At 39.9% G+C, this 12,826-nt stretch overlaps 1 protein-coding gene across 1 annotated transcript in view; it reads left to right on the top strand.

Annotated features, from left to right (window-relative positions):
- Window positions 1–12,826, top strand: part of ATP10B (ATPase phospholipid transporting 10B (putative)) — a 56,240-nt gene that overhangs the window by 21,816 nt on the left and 21,598 nt on the right. The window contains exons 5-8 of the mRNA XM_029998516.1: window positions 1,179–1,310; window positions 3,809–3,936; window positions 5,066–5,318; window positions 6,234–6,469. Coding sequence (XP_029854376.1) covers window positions 1,179–1,310; window positions 3,809–3,936; window positions 5,066–5,318; window positions 6,234–6,469 — 749 coding nt within the window. The remainder of the gene's footprint in view (window positions 1–1,178; window positions 1,311–3,808; window positions 3,937–5,065; window positions 5,319–6,233; window positions 6,470–12,826) is intronic.

The following is a 12,826-nucleotide window of genomic DNA, read 5'->3' on the forward strand; positions in this document are numbered from 1 at the left end:
TTACTGTGTGGAACGAGTGGGTAGGTACATAGACGTGAGTTGGAAAGGAAGGAGCACTGGTAGTATAAGCTGGTCCCACTGACATAGCTCCAGGTTGTGTAAATAATTACATATTCATTGGAACAGGAACCAAGGGTCCCAGCTCTTGGGTGAACGTCCTGAACATAAGGCTGGAGGGTAATTTGCTCTCTTGGTCTCTGCCTCAATTAATAACCTTTGATGTAAACTTGGAATGAATCCAGCAGGCATGACTGAATTGCAACTAACTTCCAGCTTTTGGTTCAAATCACTTCCCTAGAGAAAGCCAAAAGGTACCTTGGAAAACAGTCCCTCTCACACACATCACGCACAAACAAATGTAAACTAAATACAAGTCTGCAGGGTCTGTATTTTCAGGGAAAAGGACTGTAGAAATAAACATAAAAGATACCATTCAATATAGCAACAGATGGTATCCAGATATCCCAATTGTGGAGCCACAGTTTAGATAATATTAATAGAATAGAAAAAGCAATTTCTTCTTGGCTTCTTACAGCACTCCTCTTTTCCATTACAAATATACCAGCTCAATTCCAATTCAGTAAATTTTAAGGATCGGGGGGGGGGTTATTTCTTGTCCTACTGTTTTGTTAGCACTTTACAACCACATAGCGAAAAACTAACTAACATTAGTGTCTTTCACTGCTGGATCTGACATGTTGGATTTTATTTAAGTTAATACATGAAATGTGTCTAGTGGCTTTTAAATAGCTGCTGAAAAATATTCAAATGTAGGTTTCAGGAATCTGTATAGCACCTAATCAAGTTGTTTGTGAAACATAAAAATATAAAATTATTGTTCTTTTTACTTTTATTCTCAAGGAGATTTGGCTTTGGAATATTTATATAAACCTTGTGATCCTACTGAATCTGCTGCCTTTGGGAAAGTAAAATGTATATGACAGCTCAAATCTGTGATGTGATGAGGGTCTTTTGCAAACCTCTAGATTTAGTCTCTGATATATTCTACTATTCAGTCAAATGAGAAGATGGGCAATAAAATTACTGAATTAAACTAGAGTCAAATTAACATTAGTCATGAGCATCCTGCTTTCATTTTGTGAGAGAAATACTTTTTTTTAAAAAAGCAAACTACAAAATATTACATAAATATGATGATATTCATTTGTGTGTTGAAGGTCATGAAACCAAGGCTATGCTAAATAACAACGGTCCTCGTTACAAGCGCAGCAAGATAGAGCGACGGATGAATATGGATATTTTCTTATGTGTGGGACTTCTGTTGGTGATGTGTCTTGTTGGAGCTGTAGGTATGAAGCACTGACAAAAATCTTCTTCTGTTTCATTGTTTTTTTCTAAATGGTGGTTAAAATTGATCTTATAGACATGAGTGAGATCCGATCTAGAGCTGAATGGTCTTGGGGTCTTTAGGCTCCTTGGTCTTTCAATAGACAAGTTAAAATGGCAAATCTGAGCAATTCAGATGGAAGAAACCTCATCTATGGCTATAAATATTTCAGATAAGACTCATCTCCCCTGTGATAAAATATGTGTAAAGCAAGAAAGTGAAAGCCATTGGGTTAATGCATTATAGAAATCGGTACTTGCCAACTGGGATCCTGTTCCTGAGCAGACATTTGTTCCTTGGTATAGCAACAAAAGTAAAACGATGTAGCTTTACCTTCATTTCAGTAACATCTTCCTCTGTTATGTTCAGGAGTGATGTTAGCCAGAGCTACCCAATTTACAATCCATGAGCTGCACATGTCTAATTCATCCAGTTTACAGTCTCCACAGCTACCTTCCTTCTCAAAAGCCCCTTTACAGCAGGCTGTGAGATGGATTAATTGTTTAGGTAGGAATAGCCTGCATTTTTCTGGGGTCCTTGCAAGAGACCACACTTGAATATAGTAACTAGGGTTACCTGACTAGAGTTTACCAGATTGCTAATCTCAAAAACATCATCTTCACTGCATGTAAGCACCTGCTTGCCTTCCAGCTCTGATTGCAATCTGTCCCAGGCAGGTCAGGATTAATAAAATCTCATCATTCTGAGGAAAGGGCCAAATTTTAAGCCCACTGATTTTTGAATGGATCACTGCTGTAAAGAGATAACAGAGGCTCCCATGAGCGTTTTTGTGTTCAAAGCCCCTTTTCTTTTTTATCGCTTCCATCTCGGTGATAACTTGCTTAGTGCTACTGCTCTGATTTAGTTTTGCAGCAACAGAGTTAAATCATGTGGCCCTGTCAAGTTTTCCTGAACCTGCCCTGGAGGCACATGATGTGACACACCAGCCAGTCATCAGTGTAATACCATTAGAAGTAAGGGCCATCCAAAAAAGATGACCAATTGTACTGACTTAATCACTTTTTTAATTTTGCTGTTTCATGTTGCAGTGGGCTTTTTTGGCACAGAAATGGGATTTCAGTTTGACAACTGAGCTCTGTGTGAGGGAAAGAGAGAGACTTTTTCTTCATTCCCTGGCTGCCGTCATGTAGATTGAGACTTGTCTTTGTCTGGTGTGTAGGGGCCCTTGAGTGATAAAGTCCTTTAATTTAAGGTTTAAAGTGGTCTCAGATTAAAAAATCAGCATTTAAAAAACAATTTATTTGCTCAGGTTTAAAAAAAAAAAAAAAAGAATATAAAATGTTCATAGTCTAAGTGAAACATGTAAAACAGTAACAAGTCTATTAGCTTTCATCCATTCAAAATGTCCTGTAGCTCTACCATGAGTTCTTGCTTTGCAACCTTGTCTGAATGTAGGGTTCTAGGAAGAAATATCACTGGTGGATTAGTTATCAGGATTTTTCTTGCACACTGTGAAAAACTGGGGTAAGAAGTGGCTTGTAGAACATAGTTGTCCTTGCTCAGATGTGATTGTGGTCTCTAGCAGCCAGAAAGTATTGCTGAAATAATTTTAATTCCTTTGGCAGCATTTTAGCAGGCAGATGCTGCAAAACAACTGCTTGCTTAACCAGTGCTAATAGAAGCTTTATCAGAGCTGGATATGCAAAGTGGACTAATAGAGGGTTTTGGCATCTGGAGCAATGATGTAATGAGGGAAACCGAGTTGTTTGTCCTAGCTCTGTGTGAAGTTTCTGATGCTGTAAATTTGGTAGCATCCTTGAGCAAAGTTTATTTCAGTAAGGGCAGTATGAAAGGTGGCAGAGTAATCGTGATGGGATGTGGTTAAGTCCTGAAACGGAAGCTTTGTTGTAGTAGTGCAATGATATCTACTGATATTTAAGACACAAGGGAAGAAGCAGTTTTGGGGTATGACTTAATTGAAGGGAATGTAAAAATGAGCTGCCCAGACTGAATTATAGGGGGTTTGTCAACTCTACACAAAGATTGAAATCAAGAATGATCAGGAAGGATAAGGAAGATTTCCGTTTGTCTATATAAAGGTTATAAGGTTTCTTTCTGTTAGAAAGAGGAATGGGAGTCTTCAGCACTGAGGATTTTTAAAGATAGGTGGTAGAGATGGGAGTCCTCCAGCAGCAAGATGCAGAATGAGGAAAGATCTGTGCAGAGCTGAGAGCCCTGGGGGACAACTGCTGAAGGAGAAGTGAATAAAAATATCCATGACCGCTCATTTCTTACTAGCATATCAATTATATGCACGTGCTACAGAGCTCTGCGTATACTTTGCATTCTCCAATAGATTTACAGCATTGCTCAGGGGCTGTTGCTTTGGAAATGTTCTTTCTTTTTAATTATCATAGCAGTCCATATCTGCAAATTTCAGAAGCGTTGTCAATCACCTTACTGCTCAGAGTATTTCAATATTGTATCTCATTCCTACAGGGCATGGCATTTGGACTGGAAACTTCTCAGAGTATCCACCTTATGATGTCCCAGATGAGAATGGCAATTTTCTGTCTCCAGTTCTTGCTGGTTTCTACATGTTCTTGACAATGATAATCCTGTTACAGGTAAAAGACAAAACCCTCTCTGTTACCTCCAAGGAAGAAGCTATTCAAAACTGAGTATAATCACTAATGAACAATTAATATCAACTAACAGCTGTGCAGTACCTTCTTAATCCTATTTGAAAATATTGCTAGGAGTGTTTCAAATCACCCAAGCATGAAATAATGTATCTTTTTTTTTTTCTTTCTAACTGCAGATTTTTCTTTCTTGCTGTTGAAACCCCACAAGGATATAGATAGGAAGGACGTTTATTATATCTTTAAATAACTCCAGAATCTCTAACATATGCAATAAAGAGGATGTTTACATCCAAATGTCAGCTTTTTTTTTTTTTCTGCCTATGTCCAGAATTCCCAAATAAGGATGTCACTTAATATCTCAAGAAAACAGTGAAAATAAAATTGTCATTTTTTGCCAATGGGGAATAATAACTAGATATGGTTCAGCTGGTTTAGGAAAGAAGCTAAATTAGAAGTAGGATACTTGTATATACAAGTCTGATTAAGCCTAATTGGGAGAGAAATTTTATGGGATGGGGGGAAATTTACTTTTCAGATTTCTTGATGTAACTGCTGAGATTCAAATGGACAGCATTTCTTTAATATGAATGAAATGTGAAGATAACTTTCCGAGCTGCTCAGAGATTCCTTGGGGGATTATTCTTCATTACAGAAACAGAATATTGGTGCATCTTGAGAATTCATTATTATTTCAGGGCAGGGAAGCTAGTGGGTGGGAAGTGTTGCGTGCAAAGTAATTGCTTGTGAAACTTTTTTACATTAAGAGTTAGTCTGTGCTAGTGCATCCTGTCAGAGGTTCAGGAGGGTAGGAGCAAGCATGCTCTGCAGTCCAGAAAATGTGCTTTGTAAGAGCATCCTCTGAAAGACCCATCTTTGCATTTGGTATTCTAGGAATTTTATCTTACATTTATCACTTATTGTCCCTGTTTATCCATCTCTGTTATGTGCAGGATTTTTTTTCCTCCCTGAACTATTATTATTCAGTCCTACAATAAGTCTCTAGGAAGAACTGTTTCTCTGAAAATTGTTAGTATATCTGTGCCAGGACGTTGCTGACAGAAAGCAATAAGACTTGTCCCACCCCTCACTGAGAATTTAAACTCTCTTTCAGGTTTTAATCCCCATCTCTCTTTATGTGTCCATTGAGTTAGTCAAGTTGGGCCAAGTCTTCTTAATTCACAATGACATTGACCTGTATGATGAAGAGGCAGATTTGCCCATACAGTGCCGTGCCCTAAATATTACTGAAGATCTTGGACAAATCCAGTATATCTTCTCAGACAAAACTGGGACACTAACGGAAAACAAAATGGTATTCCGACGCTGTACTGTTGATGGGATTGAGTTTTCACATCAGGAAAATGGTGAGAGACATTTTTTTATATTTGCTTTTCTCTCTTAGCAAATAAATGTTATTTATTTAAATATTAATATTTAAACCTACTGAGCCCTGACTGAATGTAGAGCTTTGTGGATTCGTCTGCATTTTGTGAGGGACTCCTGTTACGGAGATTCATGAAAGTGAAGGTGTTTTAAATGACTCAGAAGTCAGATGGGAAAGGTTTTCCAGTTCCCACTGCAGGCATCTCAGGCTTTGCCCCGCATTCAATACCCACTCGAAAGTGCAAAGAGAACATTTTCTCTTTCATTTCTAAATGAATGCCAGCCAACTTATTATAAGCTCACAAACTGCGATTAGTTAGTAATTAAACTCAGTGGGTCCAAAAGTAATTACCACAGTCTTCTGTGTGATACGAAAGGTACAGCTACACATTTTCTTGAGTCGACCCTAGCTGCAGTCCATATCTGAAGTCTCTTGGCATTTGGTGCTCTGAATCTGGGGGTTTGTCTCTGGCCCATTCTTGGTCACTACTTTCTCTCTCTGCATAGTGCAAAGGATTTTATTAAGCTGGCAAGCAGCTGCCAAAAAGATGTTTGTGCTCTGTGACTGAAAACATTAGCAAATCTGTGAATTACCATATTTCACTCTCCTGTTCCAGTCAACCGCAAAATGCCCCTAAGGAGACCAAGCATTAGCAGAAGTCCATAAAAGTGACCGATCGCTTTGAAAACGCATTTTTGTTTTCTTGCAATAATAAACATTGGAGAGTGGGAGTTGCCAGAAACTGAAGTGGGTAGTGAAGTTTTTCTGGTGCTGGATTTTGAGATGTTTTGGCTTTGGTTTAGTTTGTTTCAGTTTTTTTAACCAACTAAGGAATTCCTCCTTAGCAATGCTAAAAACAAAAGAAGAGGTAAGGTTTCATTTTCCCTTTTTACAGCCAGACGCCTGGAAACCCACAAAGAGTTGGATTTAGATGATGAGGACTTTGCAAAACTTCAACACTTCACTCTTCCTCCCATGAATATTGAGACACCAGCCACTTATAAGCAAAGGACCGTGAGACCTTTAAGGAGGTGCCAGAGTGCCAGGCCTCATTTTCAGGGACATACAAGGAATAGGTCGCTCGGTCGTCGTGACAGCAACCAGTCTCAAGTGGCGTTCAGCAGTGCCATTGTGAGTACAAACAGACTGAGCTAACACATTTCAAGTTCTCCTTTCTGTTGCATTTTGTGATGGGAAGCCAACAGGCGGGCGGGAGGAATGCAAGCCCTGGTGGAGCTAGGAGAGGGAAAGGGGAGACAAAGCACCGGGGTCCTCGCTTGGGGTGTGCAGGCTGCAGTCGGGGGGAGCTAGCGAGGATTTGGGAATCCGCGTCCTTGTATCAAAGACTGCAGCAGAAGAGTGGGGGCACACGGGTGAGTTTCTGTGATGGTTGCGTGATAGGAGGAGGAGACATGAATTTGGGGTCCAAGGACTGAGGCTGTGGTTCGTAACAGCAAGAGGTACTTTGCACAAAGTGGAATGAGCTTTTTGTACTGTTCTGGTACTCTAAAATGCCAGGAAAAATGAGGTGGGGATTCTGGGCTGGGATTGTGCAAGAGGAGCTAGGGACGTGAGTCTGGGCCTGGGTTTGCAGAAACAGGAGGCACAGGTCCTCCTAGGAGATGATGGTCTGGAAGAGGGTATGGGTTTGAAGTCTGAGTTTGAACATAACTCAGAAAGCCACAAACTACTTCTGCTACTAGCACTGCAACATACCGTCTCTGTTAAAGTTCAGCCACCCCTGTGCCGTGCAGGCAAAATGTCCAAGCTGCACTCTCCAGAGCAGTTCTGGGAGTTTGTTAGTGTGTCAAAAGATAAACATTGCATTTTTCAAGGCAAAAAAAAAGTGGCACTTCTCACAAAGATAATAGAAATTAAGCTAAAAGGGCTTATCAGAATAAGCTCTTGAACTCTGCAAGATGCTGAAGAGCCTTGTCCTCCTTCAGTAGCTAGGTGGCCTCTGCCTCACGTGGAGTACTGACTTGGAAGTACATGTTGTCTGCATTGCAACTCTAGGAAAATCTTAGACTCTGCTGAATTTTAGATCTGAAACTTCCCAAAATCTAATACAACATAATTTAAGTCAGACTGTTCTTTTCTTCTTGAAAGTTTTTTAACAGACATTTCAGACAAGGCTTTTATGGACTCTAGGAGAAGGTAGAACACTTTCAGAATTAGACTTCCAATTAAAACTAAATGCCTGGAAAACCCTTCCAAATCTTGATTTTAAAAAAAAGAAAATCTGATAAATACAGAATTCTCAGAACTTTATTTTCTGCAGTTGTTCTTCTTGGCAAAGTTTTTAACTCACTGACTGGTTGTTTTGGAGGATGTAAGTTTAAGTTCATGATAAGATCCTACTTGCCTCATTCAATTCCTCTGTCATGTAGTGGATATCAGTCAGTACTCCTCCTGCTCTTGGAATATGGGGGGTTTGTCAGTTGTTATCCTAGCATTTTCCAGCCCAGTCCTCATGGGATGTTGCGAACCTCTCCATGGGTTCTTGAGAACCCATGGGTCATGCCTTTTGAGAACCTCTTATGGGTCATGACTCTTTAAGTGTGATAAAGGAATTTCTTGCAGTATATTTCCCCAATTATGTTTTTTGCTGCCAGACCTCTTCATTCTCTTCTATAAATAAACTGCCATGTTGGGGTTTTTTTTTTCCACTGTAAAAGCAATATCTGAGGAACTAGTATCACACATCTCCTTTGTAGAGGAAGATTAAGCTGCTGTCATGGAAATAACCAGCCTCAGGTGCTAATAGGTGTCACTCTATCTGGATAAATCGTTTAACCTCTATGACAAACATGAAGACGTAGTAAAAATGGAAACACTTGGATATTGCCCAGAGGCTGTCCTGTATGTTGATATCCTTCAAATGATGCATAGTAGTATCTTTCTTTACCAGCCAAGCCAATTCCCTATTAATAAAATGGGGATAATAAAATTTTCTGTGTCTCTATGGTTCCTGACCTTTGGAACTTACATCACCTTGTCTGATGCATTTGTACTTTGCTACAAATCTGGAGCATCTTAAGTGCTCCAGTTATACAGATAGTATTGTGGGCCTGAATGTATCTCAGGACTCAACGTTTCTTAAGAAAAATCCATCTTTGAACAATGTATGAGTGAAGACACAGACTGCTATTTAACTTGATTAATTTAAGGCTTGCAGAGCCCTTCTGGATGAATGGCTCTGCTAAAATAAAAGCATTGAAGTATTCAGTAGCAGTCAATGATTGTCAAACACAATCCTCACTATGAAATTGTGAGACACAGCTTCAGATCAACAAAATGCAAGAGAAAAAAAAAAAAAACTGATTTACGTAATAAACAACGTACCATCCAAAGGCCAGCAGTTGGCATTGTACAATTTGATGTTGATGGCTTTTTTCTTAATAAATGTCGAGTTTCCAAGGGCTGATGCGCCAGCTGCATGAAAACTATTCATGAAAACTGGTAGCCTCAGGTAACAGTAAAATTGAAGAACTTTGCACTGCTGAGAAGACACAGTGGGTTTTGGGTAAGGGTTAGCACAGCATCTGTTATGAGCACCTGCATGTCAGAACTGTTGCCAAGAAAAGCATTTTAAAGCAAGAGGGGTTAACATAATAGTATCCTACAAAATGTAAAGAGTTTAATTGGAAAGTAACTGTGCCAAACAAAAGATAATCATTTACAAATGTCAAATTTATATGTGAACAGTTTTTAAAGGAAAATTATCTATGCAGTGATCACAAAATTTACTTACTCTCAATCAGCCTTACATGAATCGGTGATAAGCAGGTTGCATATGGTATTTTAAGTGCATTTGTACAGTGGTAATTGATTGTGCCTGCAAATCAGCACGTTTGAACTTTGTCTCAGTATTCTGAGCAGTTCTGCAATTAGGAGGCTCTGCAGCTACAGAATGTATTTCAGCCTGCCTGCTTGTGAGAGTGTTCTCTGCTTGACAAGTTTTGATGTTTTGCTGAAATCCGAGAAGCTCTTATCAATTAACATGTTCATTTCAGTGTGTCTCTGAGATAGAGGTGAGGATGATGGGTTTTTCATGGCATTTGATAAAGTTAATTAAACTGGAGCCTGCAGATCCTAGAAGAATAACTAAATAACATTGCTTGTCTGGAGTAAAAGTAACACAGGTATGATGCAGAGCCTAACTCCTAGGGCTTACCCTCTTGTTTTGCTCCTTCCAATATTTTTGTCTGTAGTCTTCATGGTCCGTGGCAGTTTGTGGAGCCTCCTTATATACAATTTATGCAGTTCATCAGAAACGATGAATCTTATGTCCAGTTACAGCTTCCAAAAATTCAATGGCAAAGCCTGTTCAGTGTGAAGGAGCTTGACCAAGTCTTAGATGATTGAAAAGCAAAGTCCTAGCTTATTGTCAGCAATCATCTCTCTTGCTACTCTTACTAAACGTAAATACAGAGAGATAGAGATCTACCTATTAACAGTTGCACTCAGTCAGGAGACTGAGCTGAACAGATCTGTTTGAACACAAATTCAAGCTATTCCAAAAACTCACTCGAGAATTGCTGCCAAGTCTATAGTGTTTATATTGATTCCATAAAAATGTGCAATGTCTGTGTACATCTTAGGTTTTATGTGGAATGGAAAGGAAAGAAGAACGGTGTAGTCTTTACTTCAGAAATCTCCTAGGGTGTCAGAGAGAGAGAAAGATAGTGACTGATTTATTAATTTCATAAACATTTATGAGAAATCTGGAGGGAGGCAGACATCAAAAGATGACAGAATGGTTGAGGAGGGAAGGGACTTCCAGAGGTCATCTGGTTCAATCCCACTGCTCACCTACAGCCAGTTGCTCAGGTTCGTGTCCAGACTACATTTTAATATCTCCAAGGATGGAGGCTTCACAGCCTCTCTGGGCAACCTGTGCCAGTGCTCAGTCACCCTCACAGTAAAAAAGTCTTTCCTGATGTTCAGATGGAACCTCCCGTGTTTCAGTTTGTGCCCACTGCCTCTTGTTCTGTCACTGGGCACCACTGAAAGAGCCTGGCTCTGACCTTTTTGCACCTCCCTTCAGGTATTTATATACGTTAATAAGATCCTCCCTCAGCCTTCTCTTCTCTGAGCTAAACGGTTGTGGCTCTCAACCTTTCCTCATAAAAGAGATGCTCCGGTACCTTAGCCATGTTTGTGGCCCTTTGTTGGACTCTCTCCAGTATGTCCGTGTCTCTCTCGTAGTTGGTAGCCCAGAACTGGATGCAGTACTCCAGGTGTGGTCTCACCAGTGCTGAGTAGAGGGGTCAGATCACCTCCCTTAACCTGCTGACAATACTTTGTCTAATGCAGCCCAGGATACCATCATTCCCCTGCTGCAAGGGCACGTTGCTGGCTCATGTTCAACTCGGGGTCCACCAGGCCCCCCAGGTCCTTTCCGCCCAAGCTGCTTTCAAGCTGGGTGGCTCCCAGCACATATTGGTACCTCCCCAGGTGCAGGACTTGTACTTCTCCTTGTTGAGCTTCATAAGGTTCCTGTCAGCCCAATTCTCCAGCCTTTCGAGGTCCCTCTGGACGGCAGCACGACCCTCTGGTGTATCAGCCACTCCACCCATGTTAAACAGGACTGGACCCAGTACTGATCCCTGGGGTACACCGCTTGTCACTGGCCTCCGGCTAGGCTTTGCGCTGCTGACCACCACACTCTGGGTCCGGCCATTCAGTCAGTTTTCAGTCCACCTCACCGCCTGCTTATCCAGCCCATACAGCAACAGCTCGTCTCTGAAGATCTTAGAGTGGACAGTGTCAGAGGCCTTACTGAAGTCCAGATAGAAAATATCCACTGCTCATGGATATGTCCATATCTAAAGCGTCTAATGCAACTGGAAAAAGAACAGAGTTACCGGTTCTGTCACACCTCCTGTGAAAACAGAAACTGAATTTCATCCTGCCTGTCTAACCCTCTGGAGAGACAGCCTTTAGCCCAACATTTTAGAACCTAGGAGGTGGCATTGGCCAACTTACAGGTTTCTTTGGGTACCTTAAAAGGAGACATGCCGGTATACTTTACTAATTTGCTCCCTTGTGGCAGCTGCAACTTCTCAGAGGGAAAAAATAAAATAATGTATTATAAAACAACAGAGCTATGGTTGACAGGCGGACTTAAGGAAACTGTAGAAGAGTAGGAAAAATATAAAATGATAAGCAAATTTGGAACAAGATAGAGAATTAATATTTACTCTGTCTACCTTTAGGTGTTCTTCTGAATTAAGATCGTGACAGCACATTTCCTTCTAGATTTAATAATTCCAATAAATAGTGCCTTGCTATTAGAAACATTTCATGAAGATTTCAATTGTCCTATTGTCATCAGGTTTTAGTGCCATCAAGTAGAAGAAATGCTATCAAATTAATGAGGAAATCTTAAAACCTGAATGGCACTAGCCATTTTATAACATCAGCATTTTCACTAACAAAATCGCTAACATTGAAAAGGTGGTAAATTTAACTGATCGTCATCATCATTAACACTGTTTTATTTCATTTTCTTTTTTCATTTGTTTCCTTGGGTTTATATATGTTCAGGCTGGTCAATGAACAGACTTGTTTGTCTGAATTTGTTTTTATCTCCTGAAGTTCCATAAGGCTGGAAATTCAGCTCAGCCTTGTTTTCACTGAATGTGAAAAAGAAAAAGAGAAAAACTTTTCTGATAAATATTGATTTTTGTATTATTTTGTTTTTGAAACCTGTCTCTGCCACAATTGACGTGACAATTTTCTATTTTTCCAGAGGAAAATTTTGAGTTCAGAAAGTTTCTGCTGAAGTGGAATATCCATTAGCGCATTGTCATTTTTGGCAGGTATTGAGGATATAGATGCAAAAGAAATTCGGTGGGATGATGATGGATAGGGTAGGCTGAGATCCATGCGTAATAATTTGTGAGGTTCATTCTCATTGTGGAATGAGGAAATTACATGAATAGCTGGGCAAACAGTCAGTGAGTTTCTAATCTTTCATATTTTGAATTTAATATAATTCCCAACATAACTGTTTTGACGGTTTTGTCTGCACATATGTGTTCTTCGACAGAATTGTCCAGTTAACCTACCTGGGATTGCTATGCATACAAAGCACAGTACTGGCAACAGACACAGTTACCTGCAGTAACTGCCTGTTACAGTGCAACATTGTGAAAGGGTTTCTAAAGAATGACAGCTTTAATTTTTCAGCCTCTGATTGCTTTTAAGAGACCTGAGAAGACAACTAAAAAATCAGACTTATCCTCAGTATGTATCACTTTGCTAGAGAAGGGACTGCATCTATACTTAAAACATTTCCCCATATAGGAAACAAAAAAGCATGAAAACACTGAGCCAAAGGAACCAGAACCTCCTGCAGCAGAGAAAGTGCAAAACCTTCTTTCATCTTTGGATTTCAATTGAGCTCTGTGCTGCAAAATGAGCAGTAGATTTATTTGCAATTATTAGAATGATTTAAGAAGTGCTGTTCGCTTTAGCAAG

Source organism: Aquila chrysaetos, chromosome 22, assembly GCF_900496995.4.
Source record: "Aquila chrysaetos chrysaetos chromosome 22, bAquChr1.4, whole genome shotgun sequence".
NCBI classification, from domain to species: Eukaryota; Metazoa; Chordata; class Aves; order Accipitriformes; family Accipitridae; genus Aquila; species Aquila chrysaetos.